The sequence below is a fragment of the Cucumis melo genome, chromosome 10 (genome assembly GCF_025177605.1).
Source record: "Cucumis melo cultivar AY chromosome 10, USDA_Cmelo_AY_1.0, whole genome shotgun sequence".
NCBI lineage: Eukaryota > Viridiplantae > Streptophyta > Magnoliopsida > Cucurbitales > Cucurbitaceae > Cucumis > Cucumis melo.
This window is the reverse complement of record NC_066866.1, coordinates 1,284,343-1,311,859: the sequence shown is the minus strand read 5'-3', so window position 1 is coordinate 1,311,859 and position 27,517 is coordinate 1,284,343. Positions and strand designations below refer to the sequence as shown.

General features: G+C 33.7%; 4 protein-coding genes across 4 annotated transcripts; 3 read left to right on the top strand and 1 right to left on the bottom strand.

Moving 5' to 3' along the window:
- The first annotated feature begins 306 nt into the window (after positions 1-306).
- LOC103489352 (ethylene-responsive transcription factor WRI1) lies at positions 307-4,155 on the top strand. The gene is made up of 3 exons (XM_008448490.3): positions 307-395; positions 710-911; positions 3,264-4,155. The coding sequence occupies exons 2-3, from the start codon at positions 731-733 to the stop codon at positions 3,902-3,904; spliced, it is 822 nt and encodes a 273-aa protein (XP_008446712.2). The 5' UTR covers positions 307-395; positions 710-730; the 3' UTR covers positions 3,905-4,155.
- A 3,803-nt stretch (positions 4,156-7,958) lies between these two features.
- LOC103489353 (probable pectinesterase/pectinesterase inhibitor 25) lies at positions 7,959-13,257 on the top strand. The gene is made up of 3 exons (XM_008448492.3): positions 7,959-8,624; positions 11,356-11,713; positions 12,297-13,257. The coding sequence occupies exons 1-3, from the start codon at positions 7,986-7,988 to the stop codon at positions 12,995-12,997; spliced, it is 1,698 nt and encodes a 565-aa protein (XP_008446714.2). The 5' UTR covers positions 7,959-7,985; the 3' UTR covers positions 12,998-13,257.
- Positions 13,258-14,118: 861 nt separating this feature from the next.
- LOC103489563 (inactive protein RESTRICTED TEV MOVEMENT 2) lies at positions 14,119-14,893 on the bottom strand. Its single transcript, XM_008448793.2, has 2 exons — positions 14,788-14,893; positions 14,119-14,702 (listed from the first exon to the last, which is right to left on the bottom strand). Exons 1-2 carry the CDS (start codon positions 14,891-14,893, stop codon positions 14,119-14,121), a joined length of 690 nt encoding a protein of 229 aa, XP_008447015.2.
- Positions 14,894-20,994: 6,101 nt separating this feature from the next.
- Positions 20,995-23,092, top strand: LOC127151408 (uncharacterized). The gene is made up of 2 exons (XM_051091043.1): positions 20,995-21,816; positions 21,907-23,092. Exons 1-2 carry the CDS (start codon positions 20,998-21,000, stop codon positions 22,876-22,878), a joined length of 1,791 nt encoding a protein of 596 aa, XP_050947000.1. The 5' UTR covers positions 20,995-20,997; the 3' UTR covers positions 22,879-23,092.
- Positions 23,093-27,517: the final 4,425 nt, after the last annotated feature.

Sequence of the window (27,517 nt, the reverse complement as noted above, 5' to 3'; positions counted from 1 at the left end):
ATTGATAGACGAAGAGATCTAAAAAATTCTTTGTTTATTCGGTTTAACTTTTTAATTTTAATATTATTATATAAAAAAAATAAAGCTCTGATTTTGTTTTGCTGACTGTGTATTTGGGCTTCCCCCGTCATCGCCAACGTTCATTTTCCACTTTTGTCGCTGCTCAGTTTATTTGGGTAAGCTCTCTCTCTACATATATTATTTTTAATTTTCCTAGTGAAATTTGGAGGACACGTGGCGAGATAATGGTTATCTTCTTATTTTAAAATTTTGGTGAAATTAATATGAAATTCATAAATTTTGCAGGAGCTTACGATAACGAGGAGGCCGCTGCCCGAACATATGACCTTGCTGCCCTTAAGTACTGGGGACCCGGAACCACTCTCAATTTCCCGGTAACTTTTCATCTTCAAGGCTACAATAGACATTTCACTCATTTATTTTTATTTATTTCATTGATTCTCCATAAAGTGAATCTCATTATCTCTTCTAAATCATAAAGGAAGTCCTCTCTTTCGCTAATAAATTGACACTTTGGGCATGTTTTTATTTTGAAGAATACCGGCAAATTAATGGACGGTATGTTGATTTTATTTTGAAAAAAATATTGGCAAAAATAATGGACGGTTTGTTAATTTTATTTTGAAGAATATTGGCAAAATAATGGACGGTTGTGTTGATTTTAATTAACATTGTGAAATAAACACAGGTAGAGTCGTACACGAATGAAATGGAAGAGATGCGGAAAGTAACGAAGGAGGAATATTTGGCGTCGTTACGGCGGCGGAGCAGTGGTTTCTCGAGAGGTGTTTCTAAGTATCGTGGAGTCGCGCGCCACCACCACAACGGTCGGTGGGAGGCTCGGATTGGCCGTGTTTTCGGAAGCAAATATCTATATTTGGGAACTTACAGTACGCTTTTCTTTCTCTATCTTTACTTTTTGCTTAGTTCCACGTTGCGGTGCCACGTGGGTTTAAATAGTAACCGGCGCAAACTTATAACTACGTGGATCAGTGCGTCAGATGTTTTCCCAGTCTGTCAGCTAACGTGGCACCATTTTTCTTACTTGTCGTAGACAGTCCAATTCTTTATTGCCCTTAGTTTGCTTTTTATTTTATTTTTTAAAAAAATAAATAAATAGATAATAATTAATTTATATATTCTTAAAATTTATTTCATTTTTTAAAAAATAAATGTTTTAAATTATTAGGTTTGTTTGCTAATTGGTTTAACTACTGGGTCATGACTTATGTCAAATCCCAAGTCATCAACTGTTCCATAGAAAAATGAGGTGTTTAGGTTCACCTTCCCTGATTTTGAGTGGGTGTATAATTTTAAATATTAATTTAAATAACACTTTTCTTAAAGATTAAATTAATTTAGTAAATAAACTCTTTCCTTTCTGTTTATGTAGTGATCTTATGAGTTTCTAATTAGTCTTTAAAAATTTTAAAAATTAATTGATTTATTAGATATATATAATTGATTTTTTTTATATCTAATATATTAGATTTATGAATTAAAAATAATAATTAAAAGTCGAAGGATCATAACAACCATCAAAATTCAACAACAAACTTGCAATTTGGTTATATATATATATATATATATATATATATATATATATATATATATATATATATATATATATATATATATATAATTCGAAATATGACTGAATATTAAATTTTCTAGGTAAATCTACATCTTAATTAGAAAAGCCAGTGTATATTCATTTTTTAGAGGTAGAAAGTTTGATGCCGAACAATTATTCTATTTAAAAAACTAGATTTAGATATTCACATATTTAATTTTTACCATTGTTTAAATAACCAAAAGGGATTTTAATACAATATTTGAAATTTGAAATTGTAATTTAAGAACTACGAGTGGTCCTGCTGGGGGTACGGCACGTGATCCTACTTCAGCTGCAGCTATAAAATAATAACAATAATAAAATTATTAATTAAATTAAATTAAATAAAAGGAGAAGTTTGTGATCCACAGCTTTTGTTTCAAAAGTAATATTATGAAAAAAAAAGTAATATGTGGCCTCACGTGCCACTCTACTACCCTCTGTCGGACTGGGAACTTTTTAGTTTGTTTTTTCACATCTGTACTTTCATTTTCCATCGGAGCCCTTTTTTTTCCTTATTTTTTTTAATTTTCATAAATACAAAATTAATTTACTTAAAATTACAAAATTCATAAATAAATACTCCATTGTTTTAAAAATGATTTGTTTAGTCAAACCAAAAATCACGGGAAATTCGTATGGTGTTATAGACAGCAGAACCAGTTGTTCTGCATTGCTGCTTTCTATATTTTGACTTTTTTTTTTTATAAAAAAAAAATTGCATTTTATTGTCTCAATAAAATTTCGAATTTTCATTTTTATGGAGACCTTGAAGTTGAACCATGATTTTGTTTTTATTTTTTTATGCTAGAGAAACAAAGAGAGAATATTTATATAGATCTGTGTTTTCTGATACGATTGTAATTAACTAATTAATTAATTGGTTTGGGTTTTAAAAAAATTAACATTATCACGTGATTTTCTATCTAAATTTCAAACCAAACCCCATTTAGATAGTCAAATCTGCTCAACCCCTATGCTAAATAATCTTGTTTAATTAATCCCATTAAACTAAAGTTTAGTTCAATAACTATTTGGTTTTCGATTTTTAGTTTGTTAAAATGTGCATGAGTTTTCTCTTAATTACTTTACAATGTTCTTTGTGTTATTATTTGTCTGATTCCTTTTTTAGAAACAAAAATTTTAATGCTACATTCTATTTGATAATTTGTTTTGTTTTAGTTGTTTTCTTATTTAAATTAACCATATAAACGTTCATTTCTATATTTTATTCTTGGCATTTTAATTTAATTTCAAATTTTGAAAACCACAAACTAGCTTTTAAAGATTATATTTTCTTTTCGATTTTGACTGAGAATTTCAAATGCTTACTTATTGAATGGTAAACACCGTTTTTTGAAAAGAAACACAATTTAGAAAAACTTAAAATCAATAGTTTTATAAGACAGGTGGCTACATTTTAATAGTTTTAAAAATAAACTTGTTGATTTTTCGTAATATTATAACTCATTGAATTAGAACTTAATCAGAATACATTAAATTACTTAATGTAATTTTCCTTAACAAAACTCTTATGTAGAAGCTATGTTTATGATATGATTATCAAATAAGGTTTGAGCAATTAAATAGTAGGCTTTAGTTAATTGGATTTTATTTGTTTGATTAGACACACAAGAAGAAGCAGCAGCAGCATATGACATGGCAGCAATTGAATACAGAGGAGCCAATGCAGTGACCAACTTTGACATTAGCAATTACATTGGAAGATTAGAGAATAAATCATCACTTCTTGAAGAAGCAACACAACAAACAGATGACCCTAATTACTCCCCTGTTTCTTCCGAAGGAGAAGTAGTACAACAACAACAACAGGATCAACAGCAGCAACAACAACAACAAACGACATTATTCTCGGGCCCTCCCGACCTCCAGTTCTCAATCGAGAGCAACCCGGCAATGGTCGTCATGGACGAACCACCAACACAAGATGACCACGATCTGCACTGGTCATTTTTAGACACGGGATTATTCGTACAGGTCCCCGACCTCCCGCTCGAGAAATCAAGCGAATTGGCCGATCTGTACTTCGACGAGATCGGGTTTGAGGACGACATTGGAATGATGTTCGAAGCAAGCTTAGAGAACAATAACTGTGAGGCGAATAATAATAGTAGTAATAGTAACAATAATAATAATAATAATGTTGGGAAGATGGAGGTGAACGAGAAAATCAGATTGTTCTCAACAACTACTTCACCATCTTCTTCATCAATAACCACCTCGGTTTCGTGTGAATTTAGGGTTTGAAAATTTTAGATTTTGAGGGTTTGTTGTTTGTTTGTTTGTTGAAGAGTGGATGAGAAATGGGGAAAAAATCTCAAATTTCTAGAATAATATATGTTTAGGGTTTTTTTTTTTTTTTTTCAATTTAAATAACTTAGGGTTGGTTCATGGGAGAGAGTGAAGGAAAAGGACAAAAAAATGAAAAAAAGAAAAATGGAGATTTGCTTAGGTGTTTTTGCTTTTAATTTGTTAATTTAAAATTTCAGTTAGAGAGACTTTTTTTTTTCCTCAAGGATTTTTGTGCAAGGAAAAAGCCAAAATAAATTACCTAAAACATATCATTGGTTATATCAAAACTTTATTTATTTATTTAAAAAAAACTATAAAAACAAGAAAAAGTTGTCCCCTTCCCTCTTTCTAATTTCTTCCCCTTATTAGGAGACATTCTATATAAATATATATGCACTTTGGTGATTATCAAATGTAAGAAATTGTCGAGTGGTGAAAATTCAAAAACAAAAAATTTCAGTGGCCTAAATGTAAATATACATATATTTTTAACAATAATATTGTCTTCTTTTCAATATACAAATATTCATAAGAAAATAAAATAATAAACAAACATGTAAGACAAAAAAAAAAACCACATTTTATATTCTCCCACCTTCATAACTTGCTCCTCATAGCCATTTTCTAATACGTTCGGGAATTTGAAATATAATCATGATTATATTAAAACGTTAAAACTAGTATTGGAATAGAATTGTGAAACATGCAAACGGTAAAAAAGATGGTTGAGTTTAAAATAGTGAAAAGGAATTGTAATAGGTCTACAAATCGAGCTCAAAACTCTCGATTCCAAGCGTGGACTTGTGCCTGCAACCCATTATATTCTAGGCTCTTGAATAAGCCCAATTTTTTAGATCCACCCCAAATTATTTAGATTATAGAATCAAGGTTTATTGGTGCATTTTTAGGATTAATAATTAAATTTATAGTAACAGTTTGGCAAAATTTATCAGTGTGACTATATTATTGATAAACTTCGAAAGTTAAATCTAAATTATGTTATATTTGTAAATTTTGTTTACATATCAATTAATACTTTAACCTAATTATTATATTTAAATTTAAAAATTCAACCATGTTCCATTTTCACTAAAGAAAATCTTTTGTTATATTGCCATTTATATGAATTGTCATTTTAGAGATTATTTTGGAGTATTTTACTATCTTTTGTTGGTTCATTTTGGGCTATACATTGGGCTGAATGGGCTCTTAGAAAATTGAAGCCATCGTTTACCAAATGGCAATGGGTGGTGGCTCAATCAATGTCCAATAACATTTTATTCTGAACCATTTACACAAAATTAACAAAATTTATTACAGTTGTGTAAATATTTTATCAAATATTATATTTTTGAAAATTTGTTTACATTAATTATATATTTGTCTAATGTTATATTTTATATTTTGTATGGTTTTAGAATATAAACAAAATTTTGATTTATTTTTTTTAAGAATTGCCTCCACCCAACTTTGTGGGGAATTTTTCTCTACCACTAATAACTAAAATCATCAACATGCATAAAATCTTTTACTAAGATTGGATGTGGTTATTTCCCCCCTTGGAGTCCATTTAAGTTGTAGCCTTCCTTCTTAGCACTGTTATTTCGTAAAAAGAAAAAAAAAAACCATTTATTTTTATATATGGTATAATTAATCAAAATATTTATAAAATAGATAAAGTATTTATCAGTATCAATGGTTATTGATAAAATCTGAAATTTTGTTGTATTTTGTCATTTACAACGATTATTTTTCAAAAAATATTTATTTATGAGACAAGTTATTGAAATAAATGCTTGATTTGAATAACAAACTATTCTTTTTAGTACAATAAAAGTAAGGAATTGGAATCACACGTTTCTTAATATATCACTAATACTTTGTAATAACAATATTTAGAAATCAATCTAAAAGTAGAAATTAAAAAGAAAAATAAAAAATAAATATAGGGAGATTGATGAGCGATGAGTCTATAACTCATCTCCTTTTTGCCTAATCAATTATTTAGTTTCACATTATTGTCTCTATAATTTGAGCCAAAGGTACAATACAATAAAATGCCTTTTAGGACATTAATTATTTAACGTGTGAAATTATTTTCTTTTATTGGTTGAACTACAAATATTTATTATTCCGATGAAAACTATGTTACTATGAAAACCATATAGAAACATCAAGCTACTTAAATAAATTTATATAAGATATATCACTGATAGACATTGATAGATTTCTATCAGCATCTCAATGTTTGTCACTGATATTGATAAACACTGATGGATTTACCTTATTTTTCTAATATTTTCAATCGTTTTGCAATTTAAAATAATTTTTCTATTTATTATCAGTTAAAAAAATAAATTAATATCAAGATTCTAAAATTAGTATAGGCCAAGTAACATATAATACGTATTGATGTATATATATATATAAAAAAGGATCTATAGTTTAATTGTGATATCTTTATTGTACTCGAAAATTAAATTTGGTCTTTAATAACGTAAGAAACAATTTTGTTATTTAATAAAGAACTTTTCTATATCATGTGAAGTAGTAGATCCATCTCCTCATATTGATAAGATTAAACCATCCCAATTAAACTATTATCACGTCGATAAAATACAAATATCAATGCAACAAATTGACTTTATAAAAAGTTATTGCCTTCAAAATGCATAGTTTACATTATTAATAAATAATGTTATAAGTGTCTTTGCATGCAAATATTTATTAGCATAGAAATTAATGATAATGGTAAAACTAAGGATAAATGTTTATTCTTCGTAAAAAACACATTAACAAGTCAAATTTTTATTTTATTTCATATCGTAGTGATACGATCAACTTCAAAATTAAAGGTTTCGAGATGTTTAGGATGTTAATATATATATATAATCTGTTCAATTAAAATTAGAAATGTAAATACTAAGTAGATTGGAGGGTAGCGTCGGTGGGTAATTGTGGTAAGTTTTGTTCTTTACTTCCCACTTTAACATTAACCTTTTTCAATACTTTGGAATTATATATATATATATATATATATATATATATATGCTGAAATTGGTTTTAGTCATAAATTAAAATCATTTCATTTCCATTCACTTCTTGTCACATTATTTAATTTGTGTCAAAACTTCAAAATTAATGAATCATCAAAATAATAGGTATTTTTCACATAGTAAAAAGACAATGAAATTTGTTATGGTTAGAAAAATATTAAATATATTTACAAAATATATTTAAAAATAAAACTTAAATAAACTCTAGAAATTTTAATGAGTTTGGTTATATTTTAAAAGAGCTTTATCATTTTGCTATTTTTTTAAAAATTGTTTTAAAAGACCTTCGATTTATTTTAAAAGGTTTATTCATAAATTTAAATATCATTTTAAATGACGGAATAGTTGAAAATATTTAGAAAAACAACAAATTTTCAGAATTTATGATGATATCGAGTCATGTCCATCAATGATAGATATGAAGATGATTATTAACTGGTCGAAGTCGATTTTTAAACCAAATATCACGATCGATATAGTAAATGTTTTAAACAATCCCAACCACAACCACAAATGAGTATAAATCGATCGTCAATCAATCAACTGATTGATTTAGGTCTATTTAAACCTTTAGGGGTTATTTGGGAGAAGGATTGGATTATTGAGTATTAGTGTGATAACTCTTTCGATTATGATAAACCTTTCTCCATAATCCAATCCAATAGTGATAATCCTTTAGAACATTAAAAATGTTACATTTTTATATTTTTCTTGATACAAATCAAGTAGGCCTTTATCTTCGACCCATCTTCTAGTTGATTTTGATCGGTTGACTCGAAATTTTGATGATTTTTCTAAAAATTTATATCCACATGGACGGTTTATTAAAATTTAATGAAATTAGACCTCAGACGTTTTTGTCTACATCCGCCTTCCGACTAATTTCGCCTAATTTCCGATTTCCGCACTTATTCTCCCGCCCTCTATATAAACCCTCTCTACTTCTTCACTCACTGAGTCACTTCCGAGTTTACAAAACCATGAACTCACTTCCATTCATTTTCCTTCTCCTTCTCTCTCTCAACTTCGCCGGAGCTTCCGTCTCTCCTCCGTCCTCTACCGCCCTCTGTAAATCCACTCTCTACCCTAAGCTCTGCCGCTCCATTCTCTCCTCTATACGCTTCTCCCCTTCCGATCCATACGGCTACGGAAAATTTTCCGTCAAGCAATGTATCAAACAAGCGATCAAAATGTCGACAGTAATCGGCGACTGTCTCGACCGAGGACGCGATTCGAGGCTGAATCGGCGAGAGGCCGGCGCTCTGAGTGACTGCAGAGAGCTCTCCGATTTGAATGTGGAATTTCTTCGGTCGATTGAGAGGGTATTGGAAGCGGCAGAGGGAGTCGATGAGGAACTGGTGGAGCGGGTTGAGAGTACTTTGAGCGCGATCGTGACGAACGGCCAGACTTGCGTCGACGGATTGGTGGAATCGAGGAGTAGTTTGGGGAAGGCGCTATCGGCACCGCTTTTGAGCGCTGGAGAGCTGTACAGTGTGTCGTTGGGATTGGTCTCGAACGCTATGTCGCGGCGGTGGAAGAAGCGTCGGGAGAAGGGAGGCGGAAACGGAGGGGTTCCGGGGGGTGGGCGGAGCAGAGAGGCATTGAACACGCTGATCAAGGTACGATTGATTGAATAATGGGTTGCCGTTGCTGTTTGGTTTCTGTTTGTCTGTTCGTTCGGTTACACGAAACATTGCATTTGCTTTATTCTATGCATTAAATAATTGGGGGAAAGAAAAATTTTGTTTGGACCTAAGCCACTAATTTAGACCTTTTTTTTAATTAGTATTATATATATATATTTCAGACTAATTGCCAAATCCACCTTTTAAATCAGAAGGACGGTTGCAATTTTATCATTAAATTTTTAACTGTTTGAGCATAAAAATTTAGAGTTATGTTTAAACCTAACAAAATAAACTATAATATTTACAAAATATATCAAAATATCATTGGATAGATTATAATATTTTGTTATATTTATAATTTTTTTTTCCTGAAGTTTAATGATTTGAAATAATTTTAAAAAAAGTTATACGATCACTGAATTCAGATATTTAAATTTATATAATTTTATATATTTGAGTGTTCAAATTTTATCATTTGAAAATCTAATTTCTTAAAATTTGATGGTACAAGTAAGTATCATAATTGAGAGATTATTGTTATTATTATTTTATATTATCTTATTTTCAAATTAAGAGACAAAATTACAAATTTAGGATTTAATCCGACATAAAATTTTGAATTTTCCTTAAAGTTTAAGTTTGTTTTGTTAAATACTCATCGAACGTTAAAACTTGATATTCAAACTCTAGTTATATACTTTTGAAAATTTAGGATCAAATAGACATGAGCTTTAATATATAACTAAAATTTGTTTTAATTGAAAAAACAATCGAGCATGTATTTAATTGTAAGTAATGGTCGAATTATTATCCTAAAAATAAAAAGTATTTAATAAATTCTTAAATGTTCAGGTAACATTTACAAACGAATTACTTTAACTTTCAATATCATAATTAATATATATTTTTTTAAAGAGAATTGTTATGAATACATATTTTGTACAAAATATATAAAAAACTTAAATAAATTAAAGAAAATTTGATAATTTTGCTATTTTTCTTTTCATATTTTAATTTTAAAAAATATAGTCTTCAACTTTTAGTTTCACCGGTTAAATTAGATTTGTGAAACAAATTATGAAGTTTAAAGAATTATTAATTCAAGGTTACAAGTTTAGAATTGTATTAAATGTACTTATTAAATATTAATTAAAGTCTATGAGTATATTATTTATATATATATATATATATATATATAAATAAAGAAGTTTTTTGAAATGCAAAACCTTTAGAATTTGTGGACTATAAAAATTTTGTATTATGTATCAAAATATTTATAAAATATAATAAATTTTTTCTTCTATTAATAATAATATCATATATAGAAATGGGTAAAAGCTTATCAATATTTATCATCGATTGAATTTAAGATTATGTTGTATACCGTAAATATTTTACCAATTTTATTATTATCCCTATCATCCTTCAACTGATATAATTTAGATGTGGAGATAGTTTTTTATTTTGAGAAGGTGTGGAGGAAAATTATGGCAAGTGGGGTGGAGTATAATATAACATAAAAAATTATGAAAAAATTTAAGTTAATCGGCATTTAATTAATGGTGATCACTTGTTAATTGGAATATTAGGATAAATAAACAGGGAAAGTTCCTGTGACTGCAGAGGCATCTTCAACCTTATCCTTAATACTACAAATTCCCAATTTATAAAAGATTAAGTATTTTATTTTTTATTATTTTTAAGAAAATAATTATTAATTCTTTTTATTAAACTACGTGAAATAAGTTCGTAAGATTCTTGTTGATGGTATCACGAGAGAGATTTTAGTGGGGACGGCAGTGTAGGATTCCCATGTAGAGAATTTCTCAAATGCATGTTACAAATTGAGATGTGGATTCTTTTCCCAAAAATATTCCTACTTTTAATATGTTTATATATTATTTTTATTTTTACTTGATATATATTTTGAGTTCGTCGATGAACTCATAATTTTTTTTAATTATTTAATATGTTGTTGGTTAATGAAGGCTTGAGTTTAATAGATTGAAAAATTGACTAAAACTATTTGATTGGTCGGAGATAAGGAGAAGTTCGGTTGATGTCGGTTTGGAAAAATCCAATCCAACAACATTCTAGATATATTTTAATTAGGCTGAAATCGACTCAAACTGACCAATTGCCTAATCAATATTTGGTTCGTACTCTTTTACAGTCGATGTCGGTTTGAATATTTACTAAATTGACGATAGTCGATTCAGTGCTGGTATGGTCAAAACCAACCAACCGATGCTCACCCCTAATTAACTTTGTAATATCAGTGGGCAGTAGAATTGAGTTTATAGACTATATGCTTTAGTGTTTGACCAAACATTCTTTTAGTACAACAATTGTGAGGATGAAGATCAAACCTTCTGCTTTCAAAATGAAAAGTTATGTCAATTAATTGGTTTAGTTAAGTTGACTTTGCGACCAAACATTATTCTTTTTAACAATTCGAGTTATTGAAATTTGATAAATTTGTAGCTTGTATATGGTTTTTGGTTTTTATTTTTGAAGTTTATAATCACTTCTTCCAACTATAGATTTCTTTTTCTTTTTGCTATCCATTTCTGCTAAGAATGGTACCTAATTTCTTCTTTGATGAGCCTGCCACAGTTTTTTTAGTATGAATTAATTACTGATTTTAGAGTTGATTTCAATTTAAATTTTCTGATAAACTTAGTTTATGCTACAGTTATCTTAAAATTTAAAGTTGAATCAGGGACTACATAAAATGGAACCATGCAACAACCACTCCACAAAGTGCTCAGGAAGGAAGCGTTTGTTAACTGATTTAGGCAGCTCAGGAATTTTGATAAACAACACTGTGGTTGTTAGCTCAACTGGTGCTGACAACTTCACATCAATTGGAGATGCAATTGCATTTGCTCCCAACAATTCAATGCCTCAAGATGGCTACTTTGTCATCTATGTCAGGGAAGGATACTATGAAGAATACGTCGTCGTCCCCAAATTCAAAACCAATATAATGCTTATTGGAGACGGCATTAACCGAACCATCATCACCGGGAACCATAACGTCGTTGATGGGTGGACAACTTATAATTCTTCTACCTTCAGTAAGTAGATCACAAATTCAATACTACCGTCTAATCTTGATTTCACTCACTTTTACTTTTTTCTAAAGAGACATAAAAGTCATCTCATCACAAACTTTGCTCTTTGTTTTTCAAAACATTGCAATATTACTCTTGAAGTAGAATTTCGTTGAAATTTTGGATGAAAATTTGGAATTGAAACGATATACAAATGCCTATAACGATATGATAGTGTCAATTTTTGTTCTAATTGGTCACTGTCACATTATTTCAAATCCCAATTTTCATCCAACATTCTAATGGATTTCAACTTTAGTAATAGTTTTGAAACATTTACGAAATGTCAAAGGATAATATGACAATTTCTGAACAAATACGAGTAATTTTAAATAAAAGAACAGCCATGCAATTTGAATGGTGTGGACATATTTTGACATAATCAATTTATTGCAATTCTTATTTTATCTTATGACGGTTTCTAATTTCCGTTCTGTCACTCCTTTTCAATTTCTGTTCAACATTCTAACAAATTTCTACTTCGAAAGGTTTATAAGCAAAGTTGAAAGGTATTTTTATAGGTCGTTTAAATATTTGTATTTTGCAGCTGTTTGTGGGGATGGATTTGTTGCAATAGATGTGACATTCAGGAACACAGCAGGACCAGAAAAGCACCAAGCAGTAGCATTAAGAAACAGTGCAGATCTCTCAACATTCTACCGCTGTAGTTTTGAAGGATATCAAGACACTCTTTATGTACATTCCCTAAGACAATTCTATAGAGAATGTGATATTTATGGAACTGTTGATTTCATTTTTGGCAATGCAGCTGCAGTTTTCCAGCAATGCAATCTCTATGCAAGAAAGCCACTCCCCAACCAAAAAAACGCCTTCACCGCACAGGGTCGAACCGATCCGAACCAAAACACAGGCATCTCAATCCACAACTGCACCATCAAGGCTGCGCCCGACTGGGTAATGGATTCGAATACAACAACGACAAACTATCTTGGTCGGCCGTGGAAGCAGTACTCGAGGACAGTGTATATGCAATCTTATATTGGGGATTTGATAAGCCCAGTTGGGTGGTTGGAATGGAATGGAACAGTTGGATTGGAGACATTGTACTATGGAGAGTATGAGAATTATGGACCTGGAGCTAATACAAGTTTGAGAGTGAATTGGCCTGGATTTAGCTTGATGAATCTTACACAAGCTATGAATTTTACTGTCTATAATTTCACTATGGGAGATACTTGGTTGCCTTATACTGATATCCCTTTCTCCGGAGGTTTGCTAATTAAGTAAAGTTCTCCTCTCGTTCAAGCTTTTTGATCATTTATCTATGGAGAAATATGTATTCTTGGTTGCTTCAGTGTATTGGTTACTATGAAATCAAGAGAAACCTATAAAGAACAAGCTGGCTGCCGAAGGGAGTTTGGCTTGGTGTCGTTGATACCATCTCTAGATATAGAGATTGAATGCTTGATTTCTTAATTTGTATTTGTTGTATTAAGGAAAAAAAAAAGACTCGTCGATTTGATAAAGTTCATTTGGTAATTATTTTATTTTTTTAAGTTAATCTTTTTTTCTTTCAGATTTTACCATGATTTAGATCTTTCTTTAATATCATAATTAAATTCTTAACTAAATTGTAAAAACAAAAAACATGTTTTTAAAAAGCTTTTTTTTTTTTTTTTTTTGAAAAATTCTTAAAACTATTAATAAAAAAATAGATAAAAATTCATAAAAATTAAGAACGAAAATGAAGGGGAATTAATTAGAATACTATCAATTAGTAAAAGAATTTTATATTAAATAGATAACAAAATCGACATTTTCGAATATGACAAAATATTAAAAATATTTATAAAATGTAGCAAAATCTATTGAATTCTCTATAGTTAGTTTATATATATATATATTTTATTATATTATATAAATAGTTTCAATTTTTTTATCCATAAAAAATTTCATAAATATATTAATTGAAATAAGCTTTTTCAAAAATAAAAACAATTCACAAACTATTTCCATTTTACATAACAAAACCACTTAAACACAAAATTCCTTATACCTTGTATGAAGTATAAATTTTCTGTGGAATATTTTACTTTTCACAAGCTTCCTGATAATTTGAAATATATTAAATCTAAATTAAATAAAATGGATGATTAAATATATGTTTGAAATTTCAGGCTGAAATCTGTGAATTAAACAATATTTAAGAGTGAGTTCTACCATTATAAATTTTTTTAAAAAAATTATGTCATATTAACTCTCCATAGATCTAAGTTTACAAAATACTTATACAACAACTAGTTTTAAATATAGTAAAATAAATAAAAATGTTCATGTTGGAATATTTTGTAAAATTTTTCAGTCATTTTTTTTAATTTAAATAATTTCCCACCCAGCTTTGTTACTCATTAAAGGAGAAAAAGATATATGAAATTTGCCACCACTGCAATCACAATGGCCGCCGCTAGACTTACCATTGCCGGTAACGACAACCTTCCGACACTTGTCACTCCCGGAAATGGAGTCCCGGTGCTGATCATGGTGGTTTCTTCATTTTTAATCTTACCCACATCCTTTGTTTTCAAATCCTTCCTCTTTTCTACTTTTTTATTTTCAATTTCTTTCTTCTCCGCGCTACTAATTTTCTGATCCAATGTCGTTTTCGCCTTGCCGGAGTCTCCTTTAACTGAATCATTTACAGCCACCGCCGCCACCGCCGAGATTTCTTCTCTCCCCTTTTGTAGGGTTAATTGCTCGTTATGTTTGGGCCGTGGAGGCGCCGGCACCGGCCCGGTGGTTTGTTTGATCATTCTAATGGAGAGAACTCCATTCTTTAATTGAACAGAAATTTTGTCGATTAGGCAAATTTCAGGAATTGGGAAAGTTTCATCAAATCGGAACCATTGATTGTCCCCTGCCTGCCGTTCCCCGGTGACCTTCACCACTCGCTTCCCTTCTTCAACCCTAACCGTAACTTGCTGCCTCTTGAATTCTGAAAACCAAGAAAAAAAAAAGAAAAGAAAACCGATCAAATGAGAATCGGAAAAACAAAAAAGAAAGAAGGGGAGAGTTTGAACCAGGAAGTTGGAGGCGAAGAATGTAGGCTTCGTTTTCGTCTCTTTCGTCAACATTGGGAGTGAAGGGAAGCCGGAGTCGGGAGGTTCCTGGCCTTGCCGTTGCCATTCTGGTCGCCGGAAAAAATGGCGGTTTGTGATGGATAAGTCGTTAAGAATGGGGGAGCTTGGGCGGTATTTATATGTTTTGCAAATTGTATCTTGAAATTACTGTTATTATTTTCTTTTCATTACAACGGGGAATGGAATATTATAAATCTAAAGATACGATATCTTATCTTTTTAATTCTTTGGAAGCTATGGTTGGGAAGTCAAAATAAGTGAATGAGCATGTGGATTTCCTTATACTTTATTCTCTTGCTCTTTAAGTATATTCTTATTCTTATTTTTGTTGCTACAAAAATAGTTTAATTAGCTACATGTATCGATTTGGTTCTATTTGGTCACAAATTATTTTTCCTCATGTTGTATTAAAAAAAAAAAACTTTAAGCTAAATGAAAATAAATAAGTGAATAAGAGATGGAGTTTGGGAAGGGAGGAAACGAAAAAGTAGAATAACGGTCAAAATGAACACAACTTAGTCAAGATAGCAGTATAATTTCAAATGTAAAATTAGATCCCTACTTACATTGTGAGAAGAAAAATAAAATATAAAAAAATGGAATATTACGAAATAACATGTTGTTAATCTTTGTTTATATTAAAGTGAAAAATTACTTGAAGTTGAAATCAACAAATATTTAAAAGTTCGATTTTTCTCGATACAATCAATATAGGGATTTGAATTTGAAGTTCAAACTTCTAAATCGCTTATGCGCACAATTGAATTATACTTCTTTTGACATTTTTTCTTAAGATAAAATACTTGTATATTCTCTTATATATTCAGCATAATAACTACTATCATTATTTGTGAATAGAACATTTATCTTTTAAAATTTCTAAAATAAATATTAGAAAAATTTAATATATCAAATTTTATAAAATATATTTGTCAATGAAAAGTTATTATAAATATTAAAATTAATCAAAATATTTATAAAGTATGATACAATTTTATTTCATAGAGACGATATTGATAGATTTAATAATCGATTTTAATATGTATGTGTTCACACGAGATTTCAGGAGAAATTTAATTCGTGGAATCGAACTTTGTATTGATTTATGTATTGTGGATACAATCTCTAATATTTACTCCTTTGATTCTTTCTCTCGAATACAAAAAGTAAAGTTTAAAACTTCGTGGTCTTTGATCTTCAAGAAGTCGTAACTACAAGTCAATTCAAGCTTCAATGTTCTGGAATTCAAGGAAAGTTTGATCTTCCAAGTCTTCGATCTTTCAGAAGGTTGATTTTGAGGTTGATGATAACTTGCGCGTCTTGAGAGTCTTCAGAAGTTTTTGTCTTCAATTCTTCAGAGCTTCGATTCTTCTCTTCAATCAAAGGTCCCCCCAAATGAATGGTAGATGTCTCTATTTATAGAGAAATTTTATGGGCTTTAAGTGGGCTTGGGCCTGTTTGTTTGTTAGGCTTGGGCCTATTTGCCTGTTGGACTTAGGCTTAGCCCATTTGCTTATTGGGCTTGGGCTTGAGCCCACCTGACACTCTGGGCTTGGGCCCATTTGCTTGTTGGGTTCGTGTCCGGGCCCAATTGTTTGACGGGCTTGGTCCATTATTTCTTACCCTAATTTATATTTAGGGCTTAATTAGATCAGGTACAAGAAAGCTTCATTATCCAAACCCAATCAAATTATGATTATCACAATATTTATTGTGATGACGTGGCAGAATTTATTGGCCAAAATTTATTGCTCAACAAATGCCCCTTTTCGAGATTCGTACACCTGCATGAGTGGATGAATTTCGAAAACAATAATCTGAGATCAAAAATACAAGCGATTTGTTCTTGATTTTGGCTCCCATAAAAAAATGTCAAATTAATCACTATGCATTTGGATATGAGTGATTAAAACACTACGTAAAATTTAATTAATTAATTTATTATTATCATTATTTTTAAATTGTAATTGGAAAATTGACGCTTAAAAGTAATAAAATTGGAATATTGTCAATTTATGGATGTAAGTTGTTTATTATTATTATTGACTCTAATGTTATTTTTTTTTTTTTTTGTGTAAAAGAGAAATGGGATGGTAAAATTAGTACTTATTTATTTATTTATTTTATTATATTTTCTACATATTTAGAAGAAAAGAGAAGAAAGAAAAATAATAATAATAATAATAATAATAATAATAATAAAAATAAGAAAGATAAAAATGTGTATATGAATGACAATCTTTCTTCTTCTTCTTTTTTTTTTTTTTTTTTTTTTTAATTTAATATATATATGTATATATCTTCCTCTTTTGAATTATTATTATTTGTATAGAATATATAGATACATATTTTCCAGAAAACGGAAGGGAAAAAAAAGAAAAAGATAAATAAATAAATAAAATCTCAAACTTCTCCAAGATTTAAAAGAAAACTTTTTTTTTTTAAGATTTAGATAAAGATCTCAACAATTTAAATGTTTTAGATGAAGATCTCAACCATTTAAATGTTAAATCTCACCAATTTAAATGTTAAATCTCAACAATTTAAATGTTAAATCTCAACAATTTAAATGTTAAATCTCAACAATCCTAGATATGATTTATTTTTAGTCCCTATAAATACGTGAGGCTATGGTGCAAAGAGGCACAACATTCACATCATTTATTGTCAAAGAGGGAGGAAGAAGAAAAAGGTTTTTCTTTGTTTCATTTTTTTTTTTTTATTGTTGATTTTTTTTTTGGTTTTTTTTTTTTTTTTTTTTTTTTTTTAATTCCGCCGGCTGTCCTCTGTTAGTCAGCGGCGAAAGAAAGAAGAAGAAAAAAAAAGAAAGGAAGAAGAAGAAGAGGTGCAGAGATGTAGAGGAGAAGGAAGAAAAAAAAAAGAAAAATGGAAAAGGGGAAAGAAAGAGAGAAAAAAAGAAGAAGAAGAAAAAGGGAGAAGTAGCAGAGAAAAGAGAAGGAGAAAAGAAAGAGAAAAGAGGGGGGGGGGGGGGGGGGGCGCGGCAGACTAGGTGTTTCTTTCTTCTTTTTTTTTTTTTTTTTTTTTTTTTTTAATTTTATTTTATTTTAATAAGTATCTATTTATAATTTTCTTTTTCTTTTTCTTTTTGTACGTATTTTTTTTCTTTCTTTTTTTTTTTTATAATTTCTAAAAGAAAAATTCCCCCCTTTTTTTTTTTCAACCCTTTTTTTTTAATCTCTTTCTTCTCTCTCTCTTTTTTTTTTTTTTTTTTTTTTTTACTTTTTATTTTTCATAAATGTTTATTGCTATTATTATCATTATTGTTTTAAAATTAGTTTCTTCCCTTTTTGTTAACTTTCCATTTTGTTCGCCATTTTTTTTTAGTCTATTATTTATTTACTTATAATTCTTTTTATTTTTTATTTTTTATCTTTTTGTTTCTTTGTTTTCTATATATATATATATATATATATATATATATATATATTTACCCTTTTCTAAAAGAAAGACTTTTCATTTATTTATTTGTTTGTTTGTTAATCCCTTCTTTTTCTTTCTCTTTTTTTTTTTTCTAACTTACCTATATTTTTTTTTTTCAGGTTTGCACCAACCAGGAGCTCTATCAAAGGTTGGTTCCATTTTTTTTGTTTACTATTAACGAATTTTTTTTTTCTTCTTCTTCTTTTTTTTTTTTTTTAAAGAAAAAAAAATGGAGATCCCATGCAAGTATATATGAAGTTAGATCTCCTGGATGCGCTGCTTCTATGAATGTCAACTTTTGGGGTTTGTTCATGATAGACGATGCAACTCTATCATGACGCCCTACCGGTTCCTCGACGCCTGGGGTTTGTTCGTGATAGACGATGCAACTCTATCATGACGCCCTACTGATCCCTTGACGCCTAGGGTTTGTTTGTGATAGACGATGCAACTCTATCATGACGCCCTGCTGCTTCCTCGACGCTTGGGGTTTGTTCGTGATAGACGATGCAACTCTATCATGACGCCCTACTGATTCCTCGACGCCTGGGGTTTGTTTGTGATAGACGATGCAACTCTATCATGACGCCCTACTGATCCCTTGACGCCTAGGGTTTGTTTGTGATAGACGATGCAACTCTATCATGACGCCCTGCTGCTTCCTCGACGCTTGGGGTTTGTTCGTGATAGACGATGCAACTCTATCATGACGCCCTACTGATTCCTCGACGCTTGGGGTTTGTTCGTGATAGACGATGCAACTCTATCATGACGCCCTGCTGTTTCCTCGATGCGTAGGGTTTGTTCGTGATAGACGATGCAACTCTATCATGACGCCCTACTGATCCCTCGACGCCTGGGGTTTGTTCGTGATAGACGATGCAACTCTATCATGACGCCCTACTGATTCCTCGACGCCTGGGGTTTGTTCGTGATAGACGATGCAACTCTATCATGACGCCCTACTGATCCCTCGACGCTTGGGGTTTGTTCGTGATAGACGATGCAACTCTATCATGACGCCCTACTGTTTCCTCGATGCCTAGGGTTTGTTCGTGATAGACGATGCAACTCTATCATGACGCCCTACTGATTCCTCGACGCTTGGGGTTTGTTCGTGATAGACGATGCAACTCTATCATGACGCCCTACTGATTCCTCGACGCTTGGGGTTTGTTCGTGATAGACGATGCAACTCTATCATGACGCCCTACTGATTCCTCGACGCCTGGGGTTTGTTCGTGATAGACGATGCAACTCTATCATGACGCCCTGGTGCTTCTTCGACGCCTAGGGTTTGTTCGTGATAGACGATGCAACTCTATCATGACGCCCTACTGATTCTTCGACGCTTGGGGTTTGTTCATGGTAGACGATGCAACTCTATCATGACGCCCTGCTGTTTTCTTGACGCCTAGGGTTTGTTTGTGATAGACGATGCAACTCTATCATGACGCCCTATTGATTCGTCGACTTTGTTTTCATATACTCTTTGTTCCAAGACAATGTCATCGACACTAACTTGCTTGTGATGATTTTCTTTTACAGACGATGGTTTACTTCACGGAACGATTCTTGTCTGGAGTTCGACATCTCGTAATACTTTCTGACAGAAATCAACCCAGAGAAGATGGACTTAGTCTCATTGTGGAGAAGCCGTGGGCTGGCGCTTTTGCAGATCATTGGCCACGCTTAGACAACAACTCAGTTCTTCCCAGGTTATCCGTGGAGGTACCCTTGTCCGAGGGAAAAAGCGCATGGGTCTTGCAATCTTCTATCCACAATGAGGCTCCTAATTCTGGTAGAGCTCTCACTCTTGGACAACGTTTAATTGAAGGCCAAACACGTTGGGGTACTGTGACCAAGGTCCCTGGAGAGTTTTGCTTTACTGACTGTTATTGGGAGTGGTTGGAGCTTGTAGTTGGTCGAAATACACGACTTCTTTACAGTACTCGTTTATATGGCGCCGTAACAGCTTCTTTATACACTTATGACCGCAACAGTGATGTTGTTCGAGCATTTTGTGAAGCATGGTGTCCTTCGACTAATACTCTTCATACTATGGCAGGCGAGTTATCCATTTCTTTGTGGGACTTATGGTCCTTTGGGGGTCTTCCCATTAAGGGAGATTTCTACGAGGAAAGGATCCCTTCTTTTAAAGAATTGACCTCCACATCGCGGGATAAGACGAAGTGTCTTCCGACGACCTGTCAATATCTTTTCCAGGCGTATTACTCAATAGTTTGTACGCAGAGGAATGATCGCTCGGCCTCTTCTAAGAATGACTCTCAAGTAACTATTGGCTCTTGGATTTCATTCTGGTATCTTGGATCTAAGAGCTATGATAAGCCAACAACGCGAAAGCAAAAGAAGGCGTCGCGCTCCAAATCTACTCAAAACCCTGATGGTTCGAAGATCCAAGCTCGTGAGTGGTCTTCTAGGGAGAGCATGTTATTCGCAGAACTTGGGATCAGAGATGATTTGAAGGATGAAACGTATTTAGCTGCCTTCTTATCTTGCTGGTTATGCCTTTTTGTATTTCCTCAGAAAGGATCGTTTCTTCGTCCTGGAGTGTTTAGGGTTGCAAGCCTAATGGCCGCTGGCACTATTTATAGTCTTGCAGTTCCAGTTTTGGCGAACATATACCATGGGCTAGGTTTGATAACCAAAGCCTCCAATCCGATAGGACGCATGGACTTTCACTTTCCCATGCATTACGTCCATGGCTGGTTAGCTCATTATTTTGGCACACATTATCCACTTCCCACGGAAGTTCGAGGGCCCAAGATGACTAACTTTTCAGGCGAAGGCGGGTCTATTTATTTTGGCGAATATGAGGCACGCGAATTGATCCATAATGGTGCGAGAATTCAGTGGCACGCTAGCCTCCAGAACAGAAGTAAACATGAACGCATGGTTGATACCCATGATTCATCGTTTCTGCAAACGTCATATTTCGTAAGCATGCGTTCTTGCTACTTGTCCTCTCGTTGCGAAAATACCTGGATCATAACATCATACAGTCCATATCGATTTGGACGACAGTTTGGTTTTTACCAGGACCTTCCTAATGATATAGGGGGTATGTCACCTGCGATCACGCTGGATAATATATTATATCACTGGAGAATATGTACGAGGCGTAACACTTTATCCGAGCTATACTTGCCCGCCCGTTCATTAGAGCCTTGCAAGCATGTGACTCAGCGATTTACAGACTGGTGGACTACGAAGCACGGGACCTATTTTGAGGATAACAGACACCATTTGGTGAGTAGTGCCATTCCTCCCCCTTCACAACCTAGACTACCGAAGAACCGAGGGAGCAACCTAGGTGGTAAAGAAATTCGATTGGTTGAGGCGATGGCTCCTAATCTTGAGGAGGAGGTAAAGGAGCGTAAAGATGAGAGTGATAGCAGCAAAAGTGATCGTCATTGGAAGAGACCTTTGAAGAAAGCGAAGGTATCAGGTGATCATCCCGACGGAAGGGGTTTAAGTGCTTTGGAAGTTCCTGATGTTCCACCACTGGTTTGCACGTTTTCCCTTCTAACGTTTTTTTTTTTTTTTTGTTTTGTTCATCTTCTTCCTAAGTGACTTATTAATTGTTTACTTTTGCAGTCACCATTAAACGATCATCTTGAAGGACTTATAGAGCCAGACAGTGATGAATCTTTGACGGGACCTCACGCAGTTGATTCAGCATTTGAGGAAGTTGGTACCTCGAGAACTCCCGTCAATAAACCGACTGAACAATCCTTACGCCCATCTGCTCTTCTCGAGGAGATTCGTCGAGGCAAGATGACAGTGGGGGGAAAAGACCTTGAGAACCCTTCATCCAAAGAAGGTGCCTGTCCTAAAGCATCTTTACAAAAAGTTAGCTCAGCACATGCTCCCCTTAAGTTTTCTGAATTACCATTAGACGTTTCTAATAAACAGACTATGAGAAACCCTGAACCTTCTCAGTGGGTTGGTGAAAAGGTGGTTTCAAATTTCTTTCAGAAAACAGCCTTATGTATGTGGGAGGATATCCAAGATAAGATCATGCGAACTCCTTTTGAATATATCCCTAGACTTAGGCCAGAAATAGCGACGGTTCTCTCCGGGATTGAGAAGATTCATGCGGATGGCCTGACTTCTCTTGAAGAGTATCTAAATAGTTACCTTAAGAGGGTAGACAATTTTAACGATGTGCAATCTTCATATTCTGCACAGTTGTCGTCGACGGACAAAGCTCGTCAATTAAATGAGAAGACATCTGCCATCAAGGAAGCTTTGACTTTGGTGAAACAATTACGAGGAGATGCCAAAGTTATTCAGGAAAGAACCGTAGAGTTATCTTTAGAAAGGAAAGAACTGGAGAGGAGACTTCAGAGCATAAATGCTGAATCTGAACAGCTGTCGATCTTATCTTGTGAAAAAGCGGAGGCCATAGACCAACAAGAACTAGAAGTTGCCAAGCTCCAGGATGAAGTCAATACCCTTGAAAGCACCCCTGCTATTACTGAGGAAGCGATTGAGGCACTAGCTACTGTCCGCCAGAGCATGGAAGCTGCACGAGAAGAATTCAAGAACTTCAAGTGGAGGCTTTGATTTATGCCCCCCTTTGCCCCCTTTTTCTTTTGCTGCAAACCTTGTAGATGTGATTTTTTTTTTTTTTTGAATTATAATGCAGACGGAATTTTTTTATTTTTTTATTTTTTATATATATATATATACACATTTACATTTGTTTTGCCATGTTTTCATATGAGCAGACAATGAAACATGACTCTTTTTTTTTTTAATACATGTGACTGAACTTAAAGTGAACTTTAAGCTGCCTACGTACCCTTTTTATACTATAGGGATCAAGTCATGACGTAGTTCAAAATTTATTTATTTACTTATTATTATAATTTTTTTTTTGTTTACATAACTGGATTAAGCATAAAACTTCTTGAGAAATCTGCCGTTGATTGGGCCAATTCGTAATCCGTCTTGATCAATGATTTTGTATGCTCCATTCGTGAAAACTTCTTTGACAATGTAGGGTCCGTCCCATTTAGGTGTGAACTTATTTCCCGTATGCCTTGTCGTGATAATAGGTCTTCTTACTGCGAGCACTAAGTCACCAACTTGAAATGATCGGGGCCTTACCTGTTTGTCAAAGGCTTTTGACATTCGTGCTTGATAACATTCGAGTGCTTGTTGAGCTTCCAGTCTCTTTTCGTCAAGTGCTTCCAACTCTTCAAGGCGTAATCTAGCATTGTCTTCAGTAGTTAGCCCTTCTTGAATAGCCATTCTTAAGGAAGGAATTTCTCTTTCTAGTGGGAGTACTGCTTCAACGCCATAAACTAAGGAATAGGGTGTAACACCCGTAGGAGTACGATGGGTAGTTCTGTAGGCCCACAATGCTTCCCCAATCTTTTCTTGCCAATCTCTTTTTGTCTTAGAGACCACCTTTTTAAGCAGACTGCACAAAGTTTTGTTGAATGCTTCTGCCAATCCATTTGCTGCAGCATTGTACATAGAAGACTTGAACTGTTTGAAGTTAAATTTTTCGCATAGCTTGTCCATCAAAGTGTTAGCGAATTGTCTTCCATTATCAGTTACGATGCGATGAGGAATACCATATCTGTAAATGATGTGCGTCTGAACGAAATTTACAATGTTTTCCTTCTTTGCTTCTCTTAATGGCACGGCTTCAGCCCATTTAGAAAAATAATCAGTTCCTGCAAGGATGTAAGAATGACCAGCCGTTGATTTAGGCGTGATAGGTCCAACCAGGTCGAGTCCCCAAGCTTCAAAAGGCCATGAAGCTATTGTTGGATGGAGCGGTTCTGGTGGCTGATGTATAAAATTTGCATGGAATTGACAAGCCTCACAATGCTTCGCAAAATGCATCGAATCGTGGATCATGGTAGGCCAATAGTAACCCATTCTTTTCAACTGATATTGGAGCTTTGGACCAGACTGGTGGGCACCACAAATACCTGAATGAGCTTCCTCTAAGGCCTTTGTCGATTCCTCTTTTCCTAGGCATCGCAGTAGAAGTCCCTCATATGAGCGTCTGTAAAGTGTGTCTTTGAAATAAATAAATCGCGCAGCTCTTCTACGTATTTCAGCTCTATGTCGAGGATCGGTGGGAAGTTTTCCATGCTCCAAATAGTCTATAATGGGTTGGCGCCAATCTTCTTCATCAATTGCATATACAGATATCACATCAGCTTCTTCGTATTGACTTTCAATTGACGGCACAATCCATTTTTGGCAAAGGGAAATGTTTATTGGTATATCTTCCGAGACTGTTAAAGCAGTGGCCAGATTTGCAAGTGCATCAGCTTTCTTGTTTTCTGATCTCGGTATATGCTCCAATATTATGCTGTCGAATCTGTCCATCAATCTTCTAGCATAACTAAAGTAAGGCTTCAAGTCTTGATGCTTTACCTCATACTGATAAGAGAGCTGATTTATGATTAACTTCGAATCGCCGAATATTTCTATGCACTTTATCCCAAATTCTGAAGCCATTTGGAGACCGATAATGAAGGCTTGGTACTCGGCAACATTATTTGAACACAATTCACCGAGTGTGAAGCTATATGGCAACATATGTTTCTCAGGAGAAATGAAGACAATGCCAACACCAGCTCCACTTCTTCGTGCCGCACCATCAAAGAACATGATCCAAGGCTCCATGCTTTCAACAAACAATACTTCCTCATCAGGTAAGTCGTCACATAACTTCCAATTTGATGGAACTGGATGATCAGCCAGGAAATCTGCTAATGCTTGGCCCTTTACTGCTTTTTGGGGGATATATACAATGTCGTATTGTTGGAGTATAATAGCCCACTTCGCGAGGCGTCCCGAGATGACTGGCCTTGATAATATATATTTGACAGGATCAGCTTTTGCCACCAAGTGTATAGTGAAGGCTTGCATATAATGTCTCAGTTTATCTATTGCAAAGAAGAGGGCGAGACACATTTTTTCAATTGGAGAATAATTTAATTCAGCTCCTGTCAGAGTTCTACTTAGATAGTAGAGTGCGCATTCCTTACCCTTATCATTTTCTTGTGCAAGTAATGCCCCGAGTGAAGTCTCTTGAGCCGCAATATACAATATTAATGGTTTTCCAGTTGCAGGCGCACTTAAGACCGGAGGGTTGAGTAGATACTTCTTTATGCTATCAAATGCATTTTGGCATGACTGGTCCCAATCAAAGACTGCATCCTTCCTCATTAGTCTCTGGAATGGTTGACATCGACCTGCAAGATTAGATATAAACCTTCTAATGTAAGCCAAGCGACCTTGCAATCGTCTCAATTCGTGCAGGTTCTTCGGACTTGGCATCTTCTGGATAGCATCAATTTTTGAGTGATCAACTTCGATGCCGCGATGTCTCACTATAAATCCCAAAAACTTCCCTGAAGTTACACCAAATGCACACTTGAGAGGGTTCATTCTTAGTTGATATTTTCTGAGGCGATCAAGTACCAGTTTTAGGTCTTTCAAGTGATCGCATTTCTTCTTGGACTTGACTACGAGATCGTCAACATAACATTCAACGTGTTTATGCAACATATCATCAAAGATCCTTTGCATAGTGCGCTGATATGTAGCACCTGCATTTTTCAATCCGAAAGGCATTACCTTATAACAGTATATACCTTTTGGAGTTCGGAATGCTGTTTTCTCCTCGTCCTCTAGAGCCATTCTAATCTGATTATATCCTGACGACCCATCCATGAAAGATAAAGCTTCATGCCCTGCAGTTGCATCTATCATGATTTCCATGATAGGCAAAGGAAAGTCATCTTTTGGGCATGCGTTATTTAGGTCGCGAAAATCGACACAAACACGTAGTTGGCCATTCTTCTTCCTTACGGGAACAATATTAGCTATCCATGTTGGGTACTTGACTTCTCGAATAAATCCAGCCTCAATGAGCTTATTTACCTCTTCCTCGATTTGAGAAATGAGTTCTGGTCGAAATCGTCGTTGGGCTTGCTTGACCGGCCGATGCTCTGGTTTGATTGCTAAGCGATGAACGGCCACCTTTGGATCGAGCCCAGGCATTTCCTTGTATGACCATGCAAAGACATCTTTATATGCTTTGAGTAAGTTTACATACTCATTTTCATCATTGTCAGAAAGTTGGGTGCTTATGAAGGTTGGACGAGGTTCTTCTTTCGTACCAAGATTGACTTCTTTTAACTCGTCAATCGTTGATTGACCCCCATCCTCAAGTGATAACGGAGCTGCTTCGGCATCCTCTTCAAATATATCATGATCAGATGTCTCTTCTATTGTAACATGGTAACAACCTGCCACATCTGGTTCATCTTCCGGTTCATTATCTTCAGGTCGAGTAAAAACAACATCATGTCGCTTTACTTTCAATGAACCCTCTGTATTTACTGAGACGAACATCTTTCTTTTCATTCTTGATGGAAATGCACTACGAATTTCCTCGTCTCCTGTCACTAGGCTAGATTTGTTTGAGACGGACATGGAGGCTTTCTTTTGGTCTCTTGTTACTGATACGCTTAACCTTTTGAAGGCAGATTTTCTTGTGGTCGGAGTTGGGCTGATAGATCGTACTTTCTTTGCACTTGTGTTTAGCCTTTGAAAGGCAGAAAGTCGAGTGGAGCTGCAGGTTGAAACTTGATTACTGTCTTTAGCTATCGATGTACTCACCCTCTGGAAGACTGAAGGACGTATAGCAGAAAAAGCAATGCGATCGAAAACTGAACTTCTTTGACTTCTAACTTTTTTGCCCTCTGGAGAATCTTTGCTTTCTTCAACCGTAATGTGGCATGTATTAGCAACTTTTGCTTTTCCTTTACCAGTTATTCGGACTGGTTCAGAAGACTGATATCCAATTCCAGCTCTGGAATTAGGTATAGAATATCCTTGTTTCTGAAGCTTCTTTTGAGTAGGGGAAAGCTCAGGCCTTTCATCAAATATTTTCACGCTTTTAAGCTCAGTACGAGTTGTAAAGTCATAACCCGCCTTTGCCATCAACTTATATGCCTTTGGGTCGAATCCCTCCACTGTTCGTCTTTCTGGAAGGTATGCTTGTAAGTCCTTTTTCTCAATTTTTTTCGCTTCTCCTTTCTCTATCTTGGTAAGCGGCGCGGTGAAAATTTCCTTTAATATCTCGGTATTTTTGACCGTCAGGTTTTTTGAACATTCTGTAAATGGTGATTCTCCCTTCTTACGTCGGGACAAAGGAATATAACGT

Excerpts from the sequence above, each read along its gene's own strand:
- LOC103489352 (XM_008448490.3), top strand. The coding sequence starts at position 731 with ATGGAAGAGATGCGGAAAGTAACGAAGGAGGAATATTTGGCGTCGTTA. Across the intron at positions 912-3,263 it reads TCTATATTTGGGAACTTACA|ACACACAAGAAGAAGCAGCA; the intron begins GTACGCTTTTCT and ends TTGTTTGATTAG.
- LOC103489353 (XM_008448492.3), top strand. The coding sequence starts at position 7,986 with ATGAACTCACTTCCATTCATTTTCCTTCTCCTTCTCTCTCTCAACTTC. Across the intron at positions 8,625-11,355 it reads CATTGAACACGCTGATCAAG|GGACTACATAAAATGGAACC; the intron begins GTACGATTGATT and ends AAGTTGAATCAG. Across the intron at positions 11,714-12,296 it reads TTATAATTCTTCTACCTTCA|CTGTTTGTGGGGATGGATTT; the intron begins GTAAGTAGATCA and ends TGTATTTTGCAG.
- LOC103489563 (XM_008448793.2), bottom strand. The coding sequence starts at position 14,893 with ATGGCAACGGCAAGGCCAGGAACCTCCCGACTCCGGCTTCCCTTCACT. Across the intron at positions 14,703-14,787 it reads TCTTCGCCTCCAACTTCCTG|AATTCAAGAGGCAGCAAGTT; the intron begins GTTCAAACTCTC and ends CTTGGTTTTCAG.
- LOC127151408 (XM_051091043.1), top strand. The coding sequence starts at position 20,998 with ATGCATTACGTCCATGGCTGGTTAGCTCATTATTTTGGCACACATTAT. Across the intron at positions 21,817-21,906 it reads TTCCTGATGTTCCACCACTG|TCACCATTAAACGATCATCT; the intron begins GTTTGCACGTTT and ends TTACTTTTGCAG.